This window comes from Rhinatrema bivittatum, chromosome 16, assembly GCF_901001135.1.
Source record: "Rhinatrema bivittatum chromosome 16, aRhiBiv1.1, whole genome shotgun sequence".
In the NCBI taxonomy this organism is placed as follows: Eukaryota; Metazoa; Chordata; class Amphibia; order Gymnophiona; family Rhinatrematidae; genus Rhinatrema; species Rhinatrema bivittatum.
The window spans coordinates 74,028,730-74,045,713 of NC_042630.1; the positions used below are offsets into that span (position 1 = coordinate 74,028,730).

Genomic DNA, 16,984 nt, shown 5'->3' on the forward strand with positions numbered 1-16,984 from the left:
TATAATCTTAAAATTTTCATCTGATACAATACAGGGTGAAGTGTCTTGGCAAAGGTCACAGGGAGTGTCAGTGGGATTTGAACCCAACTTATATTCAGTATTCATTATACTGAATACAAAAACATTTTAAAGTTAGTTCTCCATGGCAAGTTATATAAGTTCAGCAGTACTGTACATAGAGGTATTAAACCACTTTTAAGTCATGTATAGAGAATTCCATGGGGTCAGCAGCATTATATATGGAGGTATTAGGCTGTTTGCAGCCTGTTGTTCTAACTACTTGGCCACTTCTATATAAGGCTTAGAAATGGCTAATACCTTCATATATAATGCACCTATGATGATTAGACCACTGAAGCATGAAGCAGTTTAAATGCTTGCCTTTCTAGCACTCCTGTATCTGAGCTATGTTACTGGCACAGCTGCTATCTCCCTTTCATTGGAGGCAGGAGCATTCTAGGGCATTCTGTTCTTTAATGTCAGTTTACTCCGATTACTGTAGTTACTGTAAAGTTCCACCCACAATAAAATAGCAAATTCCAGAAAGATTCTCCATAAATAGGTTAAAATTAGTACCCTACAGTTTTATCTCTGTTTATGAGACAATTTCACAACTTTCCAAGGACCTTTCCTGATGGACCAATGAAAAAGTTATCTTTTGTGAATTAATCCCTCTGTAAACCCCTTTGTTCTGTGATTCAGACACTTGAAAGGTTTGAGATGTTTCAGTGGGATATAAGAGGAAAAATCTCTGACTATCTCTTGAATTTGGTTTTTTGCCTCAAAATTTCTGCCATGCTGACTGGCTAAACCACTGGCATGAGCATCCAACATAGCACTCAATGGAAAATTGTCAAAGTAGCATTCTATACACAAACTCTAGATGGCACTTTTGAGGAGAGCAGTTGGAGAGTAACAAAATATTGGATGTTACAAGGTAGTTCTGTTTTTGTATTGCATAGAGACTCTAAGGAGTAGTGCTAAAGGCAGCAGAAAAACAGCAGGAGTATATTGATTGTTATAGAGTGTTTCTGGCTTCATACTCTACACAGGGAGCAGTAGGAAACATATAGAGAATATTGGTTGTCAGAGGTTGTTCCTGGTCTTGTGCTGTACGCAAACCCCAGATTGTTATGATTGACCAATCCGGAAGTGGATCCTTGGGCCGACCGCCGGAGGGAGACGGACGGGAGGCAGACTAGATGAAACGATGAATCTTCACCTGGAAATCCGTGACCCCTCCAGAGGAGCTGTAGAGGCCCGGGTCGCTAGGGCTTAGGAGTCTTCGCCCTGGAAGCCCGAGATCCCCCCAGGAGGAGCCTGTAGGGACCCGGACCGCTGGGTCTTAGGTGATAACAGAAGAATCCAAGGAAGCGATACGAACCGGGGTACAAGCAGGCAGAGAGCGGAGTCAGGCAGGCAGAGATCAGGAACCAGGCAGGCAAACGATACCGGAGTCAGGCAGGCAGAAGTCAGGAACCAGGCAGGCAGATAAACGATACCAGAGTCAGGCAGGCAGAAGTCAGGAACCAGGCAGGCAGATAAACGATACCAGAGTCAGGCAGGCTGAAGTCAGGAACCAGGCAGGCAGATAAACGATACCAGAGTCAGGCAGGCTGAAGTCAGGAACCAGGCAGGCAGACGAACGATGGCAACTAGCACTCCGAAGAGAAACCTCGTTGCAAGGCGAATTGCAACTTCAAAAGTCCCGGCTTAAATCCCCTGCTCAATCAGCTGACGTCAAAAGAGGCGTGTCTGCACATCCGGGTGCAGACGCCTCAAAACACGGCTCCTCGCGCGCGCGCGCGTACCAGGGCTGGGGGGAGGAGTTCCTGACGGCGTCTCCACGAGGAGACGCCGCTGCCATGCGGCCCTGGAGGCCAGAAACCCGGCGGTTCGCGGCGCCACGGAGGAAGGTAAGAGCCCGGTCACTAGGCTAGTGACCGGGATCGTAACAGTACCCCCCACTTTACGCCCCCTCTTTAAAGGACCGGGCCTTCCAGGGTTGTCCAAGTGAAATTGGGACAGCAGAGTCTTATCCAGGATGTTCCACGCAGGTTCCCAGGAATCTTCCTCAGGACCACAGCCTTCCCAGGCTAGCAAATATTCCCACCGACGATTGTGAAATCGTACGTCCCGTACCTCGTGTACTTGATAGACCGGATCCCCAGGAGACGATGCTGAGACATCATCCGGAGTGAGGTGATGATAACGTGAGTGGACCACAGGTTTTAACAGGGACACATGAAATACATTGTGAATGCGCAATGATGATGGCAGTCGAAGTCTGTAGGATACCAATCCAATACGTTCTGCCACTGGAAATGGACCACAGAATTTAGGAGCCAACTTGCGAGAGTAACCTGAAAGGTGCAAATTCTTGGTACTTAACCATACTTTAGTACCAGGTAGTAGTGTCGGAGCAGCCCGTCTATGACGATTCGTTGTTGTCTGTGCTCTCTGTGCTGCAGACGAAAGACGATGCTGAAGTGACGACCATAGGTGACGAAATTGAGTCGCTGCTGACTGAGCCGCAGGAGATGCCACCTCCACTGGAACTGGGACAGGAGGTTTGAGATGACGACCAAAAACCGTTTGAAAAGGTGATTGGCCCGTGACAGAGTGTTCATGGTTATTATATGCAAATTCTGCCCAAGGCAACAACGCCACCCAATTATCTCTTTTCTCAGAAATGAAACTGCGGAGAAAAGACTTGAGAGACCGATTCATTCTTTCCGTCTGTCCATTACTTTGGGGGTGAAAAGTGGTGGAGAAATTCAACTGAACCCCAAACTGTTTGCAAAGGGCTCGCCAATAGCGAGCTGTAAACTGAGGTCCACGGTCAGAGACTATACTTTGTGGAAGACCATGGACTCGAAAGATGTGTTGTACGAACAGCTTTGCTAACTCAGGTGCAGAAGGCAGTTTGTCCAGTGGTACGAGATGTACCATTTTAGAAAAACGGTCCACAATAACCCAAATTACAGTCTTACCCTCTGAAGGAGGGAGATCTACCACAAAGTCTGTGGCAATATGTGTCCATGGTTCTGTGGCAATGGGTAACGGTTGTAGCAGGCCCCAAGGTCGACCAGAAAGTGGCTTTTGCCTGGCACATACTGGGCAAGATGCCACGTATTCCTGAACGTCCTGACGTACCCGAGGCCACCAGTAGAATCGATTCAAAAAAGTGAGAGTTCTTACTCGGCCGGCATGACCTCCTGTAAGGGAGTTGTGAGCCCACTCCAGAACCTTCCTTCGGTCTCGTCGAGGTACTACTACTCGTCCTTGCTGAGATACACTAGTGCAGTCAAGAGAAATCCTGGCTGGGTCAATGATATACTGTGGAGAGTCACTCCTTTCCTCAAGGATGGTGTTACGGGACAGAGCATCGGCTCGAATGTTCTTAGCAGCGGGTCGGTACTTGAGGATAAAATCGAACCGACTAAAGAACAATGACCATCTCGCCTGCCTGGGATTGAGGCGTTGGGCTTGGGAAAGAAACTCCAGGTTCTTATGGTCAGTGTACACCGTGATTTGGTGCTGAGCTCCTTCTAGCCACTGCCTCCATGCCTCAAACGCCAACTTGATGGCGAGAAGTTCTTTATCGCCGATACCGTAATTGTTTTCGGCAGGAGTGAATCTCTTCGAGAAATACGAGCATGGGAGTAGAGTTCCTGCACTAGAGTGCTGAGAAAGTACTGCACCTACCGCCACACTGGACGCATCTACCTCCACTATGAAGGGACGTGACGGATCAGGGTGTCGTAGGCAAGTATCCAACAGAAACGCGTCCTTTAAATCTTGAAACGCTTTACAAGCCTCTGCAGACCAGTGGCGAACATCCGCTCCTTTCCTTGTTAAGGCTGTCAAAGGTGCCACCAGCCGGGAGTATCCTGGAATAAAGTGTCTGTAAAAGTTGGCGAAGCCCAGAAAGCGTTGCAACGCCTTTAATCCTGTAGGCTGAGGCCACTTCTTGATGGCCGAAACCTTCTCTGGGTCCATGCGAAATCCTGTGGCAGACACAATATACCCTAAGAAAGGCAAAGAGTCCTGCTCAAAGAGACATTTTTCCAGTTTGGCGTAAAGGTGCTGGTCTCGGAGAATCTGAAGAACTTGCCGGACCTGTCGGCGATGAGAATCCAAATCTTGCGAAAATATGAGAACATCATCCAGATAGACAATGACACAAGTGTTTAGCAGTTCCCTAAGAATCTCATTCATGAGATGCTGGAATACGGCAGGAGCATTGCACAAGCCGAATGGCATAACCAGATATTCGTAGTGCCCGTCCCGGGTGTTGAAAGCAGTCTTCCACTCATCCCCGGGACGGATGCGCACTAGATTGTAGGCTCCTCTTAGGTCCAGTTTGGTAAAAACTCGAGCCCCCTGGAGTCTGTCCAAAAGTTCTGGGATCAAGGGTAACGGGTAGCGGTTCTTTTTAGTAATCCTATTTAAACCACGGTAGTCGATGCAAGGACGTAAAGATCCGTCCTTTTTGGCTACAAAAAAGAATCCTGCCCCTGCAGAAGACTTAGACTGACGTATAAACCCCTTAGCGAGGTTCTCCTTAATATAATCGGACATGGCTTTAGTCTCTGGTTGGGATAAAGGATACACCCTACCCCGGGGTGGTGTAGTACCAGGAAGAAGCTCGATGGCACAGTCGAAGGGACGGTGTTGTGGCAGCAACTCCGCCTTTTCCTTAGAAAATACATCGGAGAACTCACTGTACACCGCCGGAAGAATTGGCCCCGCATGTGCCAGAGTAATGGGAGAACTCCCAGTAGTAGTAATGCAGGACTGGAAGCACTGTGGACTCCATTGAGCAATCTGTAAATTGTCCCAGTGAATTATAGGAGAGTGTTGCTGTAACCACAGTAGACCAAGAACTATAGGATGTACCGACTTTTCCAAGACCAGGAAAGAGATCACCTCGCTGTGGAACAGGCCGGTCTGGAGAGAAATCGGAGCTGTAACCAAGGAGATACTCCCGGCCAATGGGGTCCCTTGAATGGAGGTGACTCGCAAGGAGGGCTCCCGAGGTTGAGTAGCTATTTGCAGGCGCTCAACCAGAGACTGAGCAATGAAGTTTCCTCCAGCCCCTGAGTCGATCAGAGCCCGAGTTTCAAAAGACTCCTCAGAAAATTTTAAAGTTACCGGTACCGTACATTGAGGAGCAGCGTTCAAACAGCCCAGGGGACACTCCTCCCTTACTCCTAGGCGTGAGCGTTTCCCGGCCGTTCCTTGCAATTAGACAGGAAATGTCCTTTCCCGCCGCAATACAAACACAGACCTTGTGTCCTGCAGCGGCGCTTCTCCTCCTCAGTCAGGGTAGTTCTTCCCAGCTGCATTGGCTCATCAGAAGATGGTGTTGCGGTAGCCCCCGTAGACCGGGGAACAGAGGCAAGAGGTCTGGACGAGACCGGCGCTAGTGGCGACATGCGCCGTAGTGGACGTACCTCTCTAGCCCGCTGTTGCAACCGCTGATCAATGCGTCCAGCAAGCTCTATGAGAGCATTGAGATCTTCAGGGAGCTCTCTGGCAACAAGAATGTCTTTAATCCGGCCTGCTAGACCTTCAAGAAAAATCCCCCGAAGGGCATCATCTCGCCACCCCACCTCAAGCGCCAGGGTGCGGAACTCCAGAGCGTACTCCGCCAGTGTACGTGGTCCTTGGCGAATTTGCAAGAGCTCCGAAGTCGCTGAAGTTTGGCGAGCAGGCTCATCGAACGCGGCCCTGAACTCAGCCACAAAGAGGTCCAGACTCGAGAGAGCGGCATCATTCTTCTCCCACATAGGAGATGCCCAATTCAGTGCCTTGTCATCCAGCAGGGAGAAAATGTACGCCACCTTGACTGCATCAGTAGGAAACTGATTGGGAAGTAGAGCGAACCGCACATAGCACTGATTGAGAAATCCACGGCAAGCTTTGGCATCCCCAGCATAACGAGAAGGAGCAGGCAGCTGGGTCTGAGTCTGGAATGTGACTACTGGAGCCGGAACCGGAGGCGGAGCCTGTCCAGGAGGTTCATTGTCCATTCGAGTAGCCATGCGCTCAACCGTGGCTACTAATGAATCCAACACCTGTTGCTGCTGCACCAGGCGTTGTGCCAACCCAGGAATGGCCTGAAGCCCAGCGAGATCTGCCGGATCCATGGCCTTGCAAACTGTTATGATTGACCAATCCGGAAGTGGATCCTTGGGCCGACCGCCGGAGGGAGACGGACGGGAGGCAGACTAGATGAAATGATGAATCTTCACCTGGAAACCCGTGACCCCTCCAGAGGAGCTGTAGAGGCCCGGGTCGCTAGGGCTTAGGAGTCTTCGCCCTGGAAGCCCGAGATCCCCCCAGGAGGAGCCTGTAGGGACCCGGACCGCTGGGTCTTAGGTGATAACAGAAGAATCCAAGGAAGCGATACGAACCGGGGTACAAGCAGGCAGAGAGCGGAGTCAGGCAGGCAGAGATCAGGAACCAGGCAGGCAAACGATACCGGAGTCAGGCAGGCAGAAGTCAGGAACCAGGCAGGCAGATAAACGATACCAGAGTCAGGCAGGCAGAAGTCAGGAACCAGGCAGGCAGATAAACGATACCAGAGTCAGGCAGGCTGAAGTCAGGAACCAGGCAGGCAGATAAACGATACCAGAGTCAGGCAGGCTGAAGTCAGGAACCAGGCAGGCAGACGAACGATGGCAACTAGCACTCCGAAGAGAAACCTCGTTGCAAGGCGAATTGCAACTTCAAAAGTCCCGGCTTAAATCCCCTGCTCAATCAGCTGACGTCAAAAGAGGCGTGTCTGCACATCCGGGTGCAGACGCCTCAAAACACGGCTCCTCGCGCGCGCGCGCGTACCAGGGCTGGGGGGAGGAGTTCCTGACGGCGTCTCCACGAGGAGACGCCGCTGCCATGCGGCCCTGGAGGCCAGAAACCCGGCGGTTCGCGGCGCCACGGAGGAAGGTAAGAGCCCGGTCACTAGGCTAGTGACCGGGATCGTAACACCAGATAGCGATGTTGATGGGTGGTAGGAGAATAACAGGAGAATATTGGATGTTAAGGGATGTTCCTAGCCTTGTGTTGTACACAGACTCCAGATGTCAGTGCTGAAGGGCAATAGGAGAGTAACAGGAGAATATTGGTTATGGGGTGTTTCTGGTCTGGTATAGGTGCGTAGTAGGGGAGCAATAGGAGAATATTGATTAATACGAGGTTTTCTTGGCTTTTTGCTGTATGCAGATACCAGGTGGCAGTGCTGAGCGGCAGTAGGAAAATATTGGCTGTTATGGGTTGTTCCTGGCCTTGCACTGTACAGATAACAGTACTGAGGAAAGTAACAGGTAGCCAAGAGACATTGCTTGACATGGCATCACAACCTGCCTCAAGCTAGTATAAAATAGTTGTTTCTTTGAATCTATTCCTAGCGTAGGTTTAATCATGCTGCCTCTGTGGTGTGCTGTTCCTTTTAGTTAATATCTGATGCCTCTTTGACAAGAGTTTGTGCTTGGTCAGGAAAGACACATCTTTGAATGGTCCCTTGTAGTTTCCATTGGAGTTTGTTATAAGGGCCTGATTTAGTTCTAATGACTTCATTGTTACTGCTGTAGGTAGAGGAGCGCTCAAGGATGAATAAACAAAACTCGCCCCTTGCCAAAACCAAGATGGGTTCCACCGTGTCAGACCCCTCGCTGCAGTCCACCTCCCTCAGCTCTACTTCGGCTTCCCAGACACCCCCCATGCAGCGCCCCGTGGAGCCACAGGAGGGGCAGCATAAGGTAAGAGGGTACCAAGCAGTGCTTATTAAGCTGAGTGGACTTGGCTCCTTCCTCCTTTACAGAGAGAACAACAATTCCCTCCATGTGCTGTACAGTTGAAACTCCTTTGCATTGCCATTTGGAGAAAGAGAAATATGGACAGTGTTGTGTATGTTGATGCTGTTCTGCCACTGTCTTACTTTGGTATAACAGGCGCCAAAGATGAATGCACAGAACTTCCAGGTCAGTGGTGGACTACCCATTTCCTTCAGAGTCTGCACCTCTGTCCTGGGCCTCATTTATCTCTTCCTTCTCCCCTGAGATAAATTTTGCCAACTAACCAAGAGTTCCATCCACAATTACTACCTCAAAAGTTATCCTACAGGGATTTCTTTACTCCTCATTCAACCGCATTTTCTTCTCATTTTTCCATCTTCTCATCATTATCCATTGCATTTGGGGTTACAAGGTATAGCACTGCCATATTAGTAATGTCTGTTTTCCCTTTGATAGCAGGCTGATTTAGCCATGCTGTATGGGAGCGTGTTGCGATCCTGGAAGGCGGAGCTTCCCTCAGTGAGTCACAGAGTTTTGAACTCTGTTCAGCTGCGTGGTGTGCTCCCGTGCGAATCAGCCATCTCCTCCTCAGTCTATTTTTTTCCGCGAGCCGAATGCATGCGGGCTTTTTTCTCTCAGTGACATTTTTGAAATTTGATTTTTTCGAGTTCTTTCCCCATACAATGGCACTCAAACTCTCAGGGTTTAAATATTGCCAATGCAGGAAGATTATTTCTCACAGGACAAGCAGGATGGTAGTCCTCACATATGGGTGACATCACAGGATGGAGCCCTGTATGGAAAACTTTTCTGTCAAAGTTTCTACAAAGCTTTGACTGACACTGGTGCACTGAGCATGCTCAGCCTGCAATTATCCCTGTGAGCCACAGGTGTCTCCATCAGTCTTCTTTTTTCTGCTCTACAGTAGCATAGTGGTTAGGAGCTCTGTGAGAAATTCTAACACTTTTTCCATATGGAAACACTTAAACTTTTACTTCACAAAACACCTTTCCCTGCATGGGTGTTGTGACCTTACCGCTGGCCCGGGTGGGTGGTTATTGTTCTGGCTCATCATTGCATCGCCCGGGAAGTTTACCGGCGCTGCGTGCTGTGATGACTCGGGGCTTTCGATGTCTTGACGTCGGGAGGTGTGCGCGCATACGCGAGTGTGTGCATGTGTGGAGTGCGTGCGCATCTCATCTCGGGGACACTTGCTGATCTGTTTAATTGTTATTCCAGTGCATGCATCTTTATTTTAAAAAGGCTTAGAATGGGGGACTCGCGCTGCTGAACTGTGAGGTATGTACTGTTATGTGTTGTTTAGTATTCTCAGGGATCGTGCTGTTTAGAACCAGGCTTGTGCTGTTTAGAATCTTTACGTAACAGTTGTTCCTTATACTCTCTGCACTGAGGCGTTTTGGTTGTCTTGGCAACTGACTACAGCCGTGAACGCTTCACTGCAGCCAGAGCTCTGTCTTTACTTTTGCCTTGATTCTGTCTTGGGTGAATATTACTTGTTATTTTCTGAATTTACCTATTAAAAGACTGCTACTCTGTTCCTGAACTTTGAACATAAGAACATAAGAAAATGCCATACTGGGTCAGACCAAGGGTCCATCAAGCCCAGCATCCTGTTTCCAACAGTGGCCAATCCAGGCCATAAGAACCTGGCAAGTACCCGAAAACTAAGTCTATTCCATGTTACCATTGCTAATGGCAGTGGCTATTCTCTAAGTGAACTTAATAGCAGGTAATGGACTTCTCCTCCAAGAACTTATCCAATCCTTTTTTAAACACAGCTATACTAACTGCACTAACCACATCCTCTGGCAACAAATTCCAGAGTTTAATTGTGCGTTGAGTGAAAAAGAACTTTCTCCGATTAGTTTTAAATATGCCCCATGCTAACTTCATGGAGTGCCCCCTAGTCTTTCTACTATCCGAAAGAGTAAATAACTGATTCACATCTACCCGTTCTAGACCTCTCATGATTTTAAACACCTCTATCATATCCCCCCTCAGTCGTCTCTTCTCCAAGCTGAAAAGTCCTAACCTCTTTAGTCTTTCCTCATAGGGGAGTTGTTCCATTCCCCTTATCATTTTGTTAGCCCTTCTCTGTACCTTCTCCATCACAATTATATCTTTTTTGAGATGCAGCGACCAGAATTGTACACAGTATTCAAGGTGCGGTCTCACCATGGAGCGATAGAGAGGCATTATGACATTTTCCGTTTTGTTCACCATTCCCTTTCTAATAATTCCCAACATTCCGTTTGCTTTTTTGACTGCCACAGCACACTGTACTGACGATTTCAATGTGTTATCCACTATGACACCTAGATCTCTTTCTTGGGTTGTAGCACCTAATATGGAACCCAACATTGTGTAATTATAGCATGGGTTATTTTTCCCTATATGCATCACCTTACACTTATCCACATTAAATTTCATCTGCCATTTGGATGCCCAATTTTCCAGTCTCACAAGGTCTTCCTGCAATTTATCACAGAACCTGCTGTTGAGCGCTGATGTTGTGAGCTTTTTTCTTCAGTATGTCTTTATTATTTGGCATATAATACTGATACCTTTAAAGCTCTGCTTTGAAACCTAAGGAGCCTCTTCTTGATTTTACTCCGCGTTGTTTTAAGCGAATTCATGTGGCTTTTAAGCCCCTGGGGCAGCTCTTTGAGCGAAACTCGGCCAGAGTCGGGCAAGCTTCAATAAAATCTTTTACACCGATCCATCATTTACTGCTATACATTCTAATTTTCCCATCTTACTTCTTAGACTTCTGGCATTAGCATACAAACATTTCAAAGTTTGTTTTTTGTTTGTATTTTCATTCTGCTTTTTAATTGATAGGGATAAGTTAGAATTTTTTAGCTCAGGTGAGTTTTTAGTTACAGGCACTTGGACTACTTTTTCTAATTATTGGGACCTCACTGTCGGGATGCCTTAATTCTAATGCATCTAATGCATCATTAGTATCCTTTAAAGATACCTCTCTCCGATCCATGCGCTACTGAGCGACTGTCGGCTTTCCCCTTTGTTCTAGTTGAATTTTAAATAAATAATTTTTTGAAATTCACTGCGTGGTCAAGCCATATCATCTTTGAGGTTAGTTTCAAGACTACTGTTTAAATCCATCTTCTGACTTAATTAACATAAGTCAGACCAAGAGTCCACTCCCTAAAGGTCAACAGATTGCCAAGACCATGGACTCGATGGATTTATCTGGACTTCAGGTTATTCCAGGATTAGCTCAGCGGATTCAACAGCAACCCCTCCCCCAGCTGGAAGACGTCACAGAAACTAAACAAATCCACCTTTAAATCTCCGTCTTACACAGGCGTCGCGCGCCTAAGGAGCACAACAAAGGGGCCAGCCCCTTTGTGCGCCCTCTGAGCACCCTCCGGCTGTACCGCTGCTCCACAGGACCTGACCGCTGCTTGACCCTTCCTCTACGCTCCACCGTCTGCCAACAGCTCTGTGACTCCAGGCACCCGTTAAGGTTACCTGGCCCAAGCACCTACTTTCAGCAAAAACTTCACACGCCTCAGGTGACTTCTATCTTTTGCAACTTGCTGTTAGTGTATGTACCTTTAATATCTGCTCTTGACTCTTCTGACACCGCTGTATACGCTTCAACCTCTATTAATTCACTGTTACAGTCACCGCTTTACACCGATATACTATTTGTGACCACAACCTCACTGTTTGTTTATTTCCTCCTGCTATCTGCCCCCTGCCTACAGCACTGACCGTTCCTCCTTATCCCCCCACCATGGCCGGCATTTCCAGCCTCCCTATCCCACGCATCCATCACCCCTCCCACAGAACACATTACCCCCTATTAACCACCCAACCCACCCAGCGCAGATCCTTCCTCCTCCCTATCCTCGTCTCCCCTTTCACTCAGCTCCTCGGTCTCACCACCCTCTTCATCATGCTTATGAATGCTCAGTCTCTATCCAAGAAAATTGTCATACTGTCTGATCTACTAGATCACCATAAGCCAGACATATGTGCCGCCACTGAAACCTGGCTCAAGGACTCTGATATTGTCCTCCTCAATCAGCTGCCTTCTGACACCTATGACTTTTTCTCCATCCCAAGACCGAAGAAACGAGGTGGTGGTCTCCTCCTCGCTGCTAAAAAGCACATGAATCTCAAACCTGTAAAAATCATCACACCACACAAATTAGAGATTGGGCTATTCAAATCTCAGAATCTCCAGGTCTGCCTCGTATATGCTCCCCCTAGCATTCTCGAACACAACCCCTCCCCCCTTATAGAGCTCATCTCCAACAACATCAACAGCGATGCCCCTGCCATTATCCTGGGGGATTTCAACCTCCATGTCGATGCCACCCCCCGCTCCACCTCATGTGAAGTCAACCTCAGCACACTCGAAGCCATCGGCTTTACCCAAGTTATCACCTCCCCCACGCACAAAGCAGGGCACACCCTGGACCTCCTCTTTGTCAACTCCAGCATTAGCCTACCCTCTAAACCACACTGTACCCCTGTCCCATGGTCCGATCACGCTATTGTCAAATCCTCCATCTCTATAAAGATACCCAAACCATCCAAATCCCCCTCCACCACATCTTTTGCCTACAGAAAATCCTGCCCCAGTGAGGACCTCACTTCAGCCTTTGCCAGCTCTTCTCTGAAACTCAACTGCTCAACTCCAAACACAGCCCTAGACTCTTGGAGCCACATCACCTTAGATATCGCAAACAAACTGTGCCCTATCACCACACATAAAACTAAACTATCTGCAAAAAAACAAAACCCATGGTACTCCCCAGACCTCAAACTAATGAAATATGAGCTCAGGCAGAAAGAACGCACATGGCGTAAAGACCCATCCCCGCAAAAAGCATCCATATTCAAATCCTCACTACATCTCTACAGGCTAGCCACCCTTAAAGCCAAACGAGACTACTACGCCCTAAGAATCCATGATTACAAATATAACCCCAAAGCCCTCTTCACCTATGTTTCTTCCCTTACCAAACACACATCCCCCCCCCCCCCCCATTCCTGACAGCGAAGCCAGCAGCAAATGTGAAGAACTGGGACGCTACTTTCATGACAAAATCGCAACCATCCTTCTCCGATTTCCCTCTACTCCCTCCTCGCTCCCAGCTGCTACAGGCACTGTCTCACTCTCGTCCTCCTTTAACGACCTTGAACTCGTTTCATCCACTGAAATCACATCTATCCTCAAAAAGATGAAACCTGCGACTCATCCATCAGACACTATCCCCACCAAAGCCCTCCTCACCATACCTGACATCATTTCCAAACCCATTGCAGATGTTATCAATTGCTCCCTCTCTTCAGGCATGTTCCCTGACCCACTCAAGCATGCTGTGGTCAAACCACTGCTCAAAAAACCTGCACTTGACCCCAAGGACCCCGCCAACTTTCGCCCTATCTCCAATCTCCCTTTCATCTCAAAAATCAATGAGAAGGTCGTCAACTCGCAACTTACAGAATTCTTTGAAACTCACAACCTTCTCCACCCCTCTCAATTTGGCTTCCGTAAACACCTCAACACTGAGACCCTCTTACTTTCCTTGGCTGACTACTTACTCAGGGGAATGGATCAAGGTCACAGCTACCTTCTTGCTCTACTGGACATTTCAGCAGCTTTTGACACCATAAATCACACCCACCTCCTTGCCCGCCTAACCGACATTGGCCTTTCCGGCACAGCCCTTAAGTGGTTCTCATCCTACCTCGACAATAGGAAATTCACCGTGAAAATAGGCAATGCTGAGTCCTCCCACTACGCCCTCGCCCAAGGAGTCCCCCAAGGCTCCTCCCTCTCTTCTACCCTCTTTAACATTTACCTCACCCCCTTGTGCAAACTCTTATCAGAACTTGGCCTCAAATTCTTTCTCTACGCTGATGATGTGCAAATCATCATACCCATTCAAGGCTCCCTATCTGACACCCTTGAATCCTGGGGAAACCATCTCGCTGCCATCAACTCCTTACTTACCAACCTCCACCTTGCTCTAAACACTGCCAAAACTGAACTCCTCCTTATATCCCATCACCCCCCTACCAATCCCGCACTCTCAATTGACTCTGCTATCAAGATTCCTCATGCACAGCCCTGCGCAAGGAACCTGGGGGTCCTAATCGACCAACAACTGAACTTCAAAAAACATATCAGTGCCATACTCAAAGAGGGTTTCTTCAAACTTAAAGTCTTAAAAAACCTGAAACCTCTCCTTCACACTAGTGACTTCCGCACTGTCGTCCAGGCTACACTGGCATCCAAGATGGATTACTGTAACTCCCTCTTTCTTGGCCTACCCTACTCCTCCTTAAAGCCCCTCCAAATGCTACAGAACACTGTAGCCAGAACCCTCTCCAACGCTCACAAATACGACCATATTTCCCCTATACTGAAGGACCTACACTGGCTCCCTATTCCCTCCCGCATCCTCTTTAAATCCCTGACCATTATACATAAAGCCTTATATTCTCATCACTCCAACTGGCTGGCAGATCCCCTCCAATTTGCCTGCTCGAATCAACCGACAAGGACCACTAACAAAGGGTCCCTCCATGTGCCATCCCTAAAGAAAGCACACCTCACAGCTACAAGGGATCGGGCGCTCTCCATTGCTGGACCTATGCACTGGAACTCACTCCCAACCCACCTCAGACTTGAACCTTGCATCACCAAATTCAGAGCCCAGCTCAAAACCTGGTTATTCAAACAAGCCTTTCCCCAACACCCTTGATGAATATTGAATTGTGATGGATCATGACCTGAATTTGACTATGACCTTGTTCTTATGACATTATAGTTCACTTGTTGTTTGTTCCTATGCTTCTTTGCTCTCCTTATGGTTTTTTGTACCCCTTACCCTTCCCCTGTTACTTGTAATTTCCGTTGTTTTTGTTCCATGTAAACCGAGGTGATGTTTCGACTAACATCGGTATAGAAGACTTTTAAAATAAATAAATAAATTAGATATTTTAGCAGCAACAGTAGAACGTTTAGCAAATCGTCAGGAGTCTTCTTCTGCTTCAACTAGTTCTTCAGTTACTGTGAATTCTGCTTCAAATTCTCTAACTCCCATTTCTATGCCTCCTCCGCCCAGATATGCTGGTGATGTAAAACAATGTCAAGGATTTTTGAATTTATGTTTTATGAGGTTTGCCTTACAACCTAATTAATTTTCATCAGATCAAATTAAGACTACATATATTATGTCCTTGTTGGATGGCAGAGCTTTGGCTTGGGCATCTCCTTTGTGGGAGAGAGGAGATCCATTATTGGGAGATTTACAATTATTTGTTCGAACCTTTAGACAGATTTTTGACGAACCTGCATGTCAATCTACAGCTGCAACTGAAATTTTAAATTTAAAACAAGGTTCTCGTCCTTTAGTGGATTATGTAGTTGAATTTAGAACCTTAGCTACTGAATTAGGATGGCGAGAGGACAGTTTACGCAGCATATTCTTAGAAGGATTATCTTCTCTCGTAAAGGATGAATTGGCAGCCAGGGATCTTCCTGATAATTTGGAGGAACTGATTGATCTCACGGGACGAATTGATCGCATTCAACAAAGACTTCGTGAAATAAAACCTTTTAGGAAGCAAGTTTCTTTGGCTCCGTCCTTTTCTCGTCCATTGCTTCCACCCACTGAAAATTCTACTGCTCATGCTGAGGAACCAATGCAATTAGGAATAAGCTCTCTCACTCCTGAAGAAAGAAGAAGACGTCGTTCCTTGGGTCTTTGCTTTTATTGTGGGAGTAAGGATCATTTGTTAGCACAATGTAAAGAGAAGCCGGGAAACACTCGAGGCTAGGAATTTCAGGGGAGCTGTTCCTAGGCTGCACTACGTCTGCTCCTCTACTTTTACTTCCAGTAACTTTGGAAGGAGTTGAAAGAAATGAAGAGTTTTTTTCAATTCATTTGTAGATTCAGGATCTGGAGGAAATTTTATTTTAATGAATGTGGTTAGAAAATTACAGATTCCACTGATACACCAAATTCCACCCATTCAAATATCCTCCATTCATGGAACTCCATTACCTGGTTTTATTACACATAAAACTGTCCCAGTGAATTTACGAACTGGAATACTACATAAAGAAAATATTTCTTTTTATGTGTTGGAAAAATCCATTCATCCAGTAGTTTTAGGAATGCCTTGGCTACAAAGACATTCACCATCTATTTCATGGGATACTTTACAAATAACTGCTTGGAGTGGAAGATGTTTTAAAACTTGTTTGCTTGATAGACCTCAAGTAAAGGTTCAGTTATGTAATATCTCATGGACTTTACCTTCACAATATATGGACTTTGCTGATGTATTTTCAAAAGAAAAGGCAGATATTCTTCCGGAATATAGGACTTTTGATTGCGCTATAGATTTACTTCCTGGCGCTATTCCTCCTTGTGGAAGAGTATATCCATTATCATTACCTGAGACACAAGCAATGTCTAAATATATACAAGAAAATCTTGACAAAGGGTTTATTCGTCCATCTACATCACCAGCAGGAGCTGGTTTTTTCTTTGTGGCGAAAAAAGATGGATCTCTTTGACCTTGCATTGACTATCGTGGACTTAATTTAATTACTCGTAAGGATAGATATCCTTTACCTTTAATTACTGAACTCTTGGATCGAATATAGGGAGCTAAAATTTTCACTAAGCTTGATTTAAGAGGAGCATACAATTTGGTTAGAATTAAGCCTGGTGACGAATGGAAAATCGCTTTTAATACTCGGGATGGACATTATGAATATCTTGTAATGCCATTTGGATTATGTAATGCTCCCGCAGTATTTCAAAACCTTATGAATGAAATTCTAAGAGATTTACTTTACTCTTCAGTGATAGTCTACTTAGATGATGTTCTTATCTATTCTAAGGATATTACTAAACCTCGTTTCCATGTACGTCAAGTTTTACAAAGACTTCGTGAACATCATCTGTATGCTAAATTAGAAAAATGTCTTTTTGAAAAGGAATCTTTACCTTTTTTGGGATATATAATTTCCACTACTGGTATTCACACGGATCCAGAAAAGGTATCTGCTATTCGTGATTGGCCTCAACCTGTGTGTTGTGGTTTTGGTCGCGAGGAGCGCGACCGAACCCCCTACCTGGTCCCGGGTCCCGAGCGCGGCA

At 46.8% G+C, this 16,984-nt stretch overlaps 1 protein-coding gene across 1 annotated transcript in view; it reads left to right on the top strand.

Annotated features, from left to right (window-relative positions):
- The window catches only part of LOC115078196 (misshapen-like kinase 1), a 1,532,819-nt gene that overhangs the window by 805,927 nt on the left and 709,908 nt on the right, over positions 1–16,984 (top strand). The window contains 1 exon segment of the mRNA XM_029580940.1: positions 7,599–7,766. Coding sequence (XP_029436800.1) covers positions 7,599–7,766 — 168 coding nt within the window.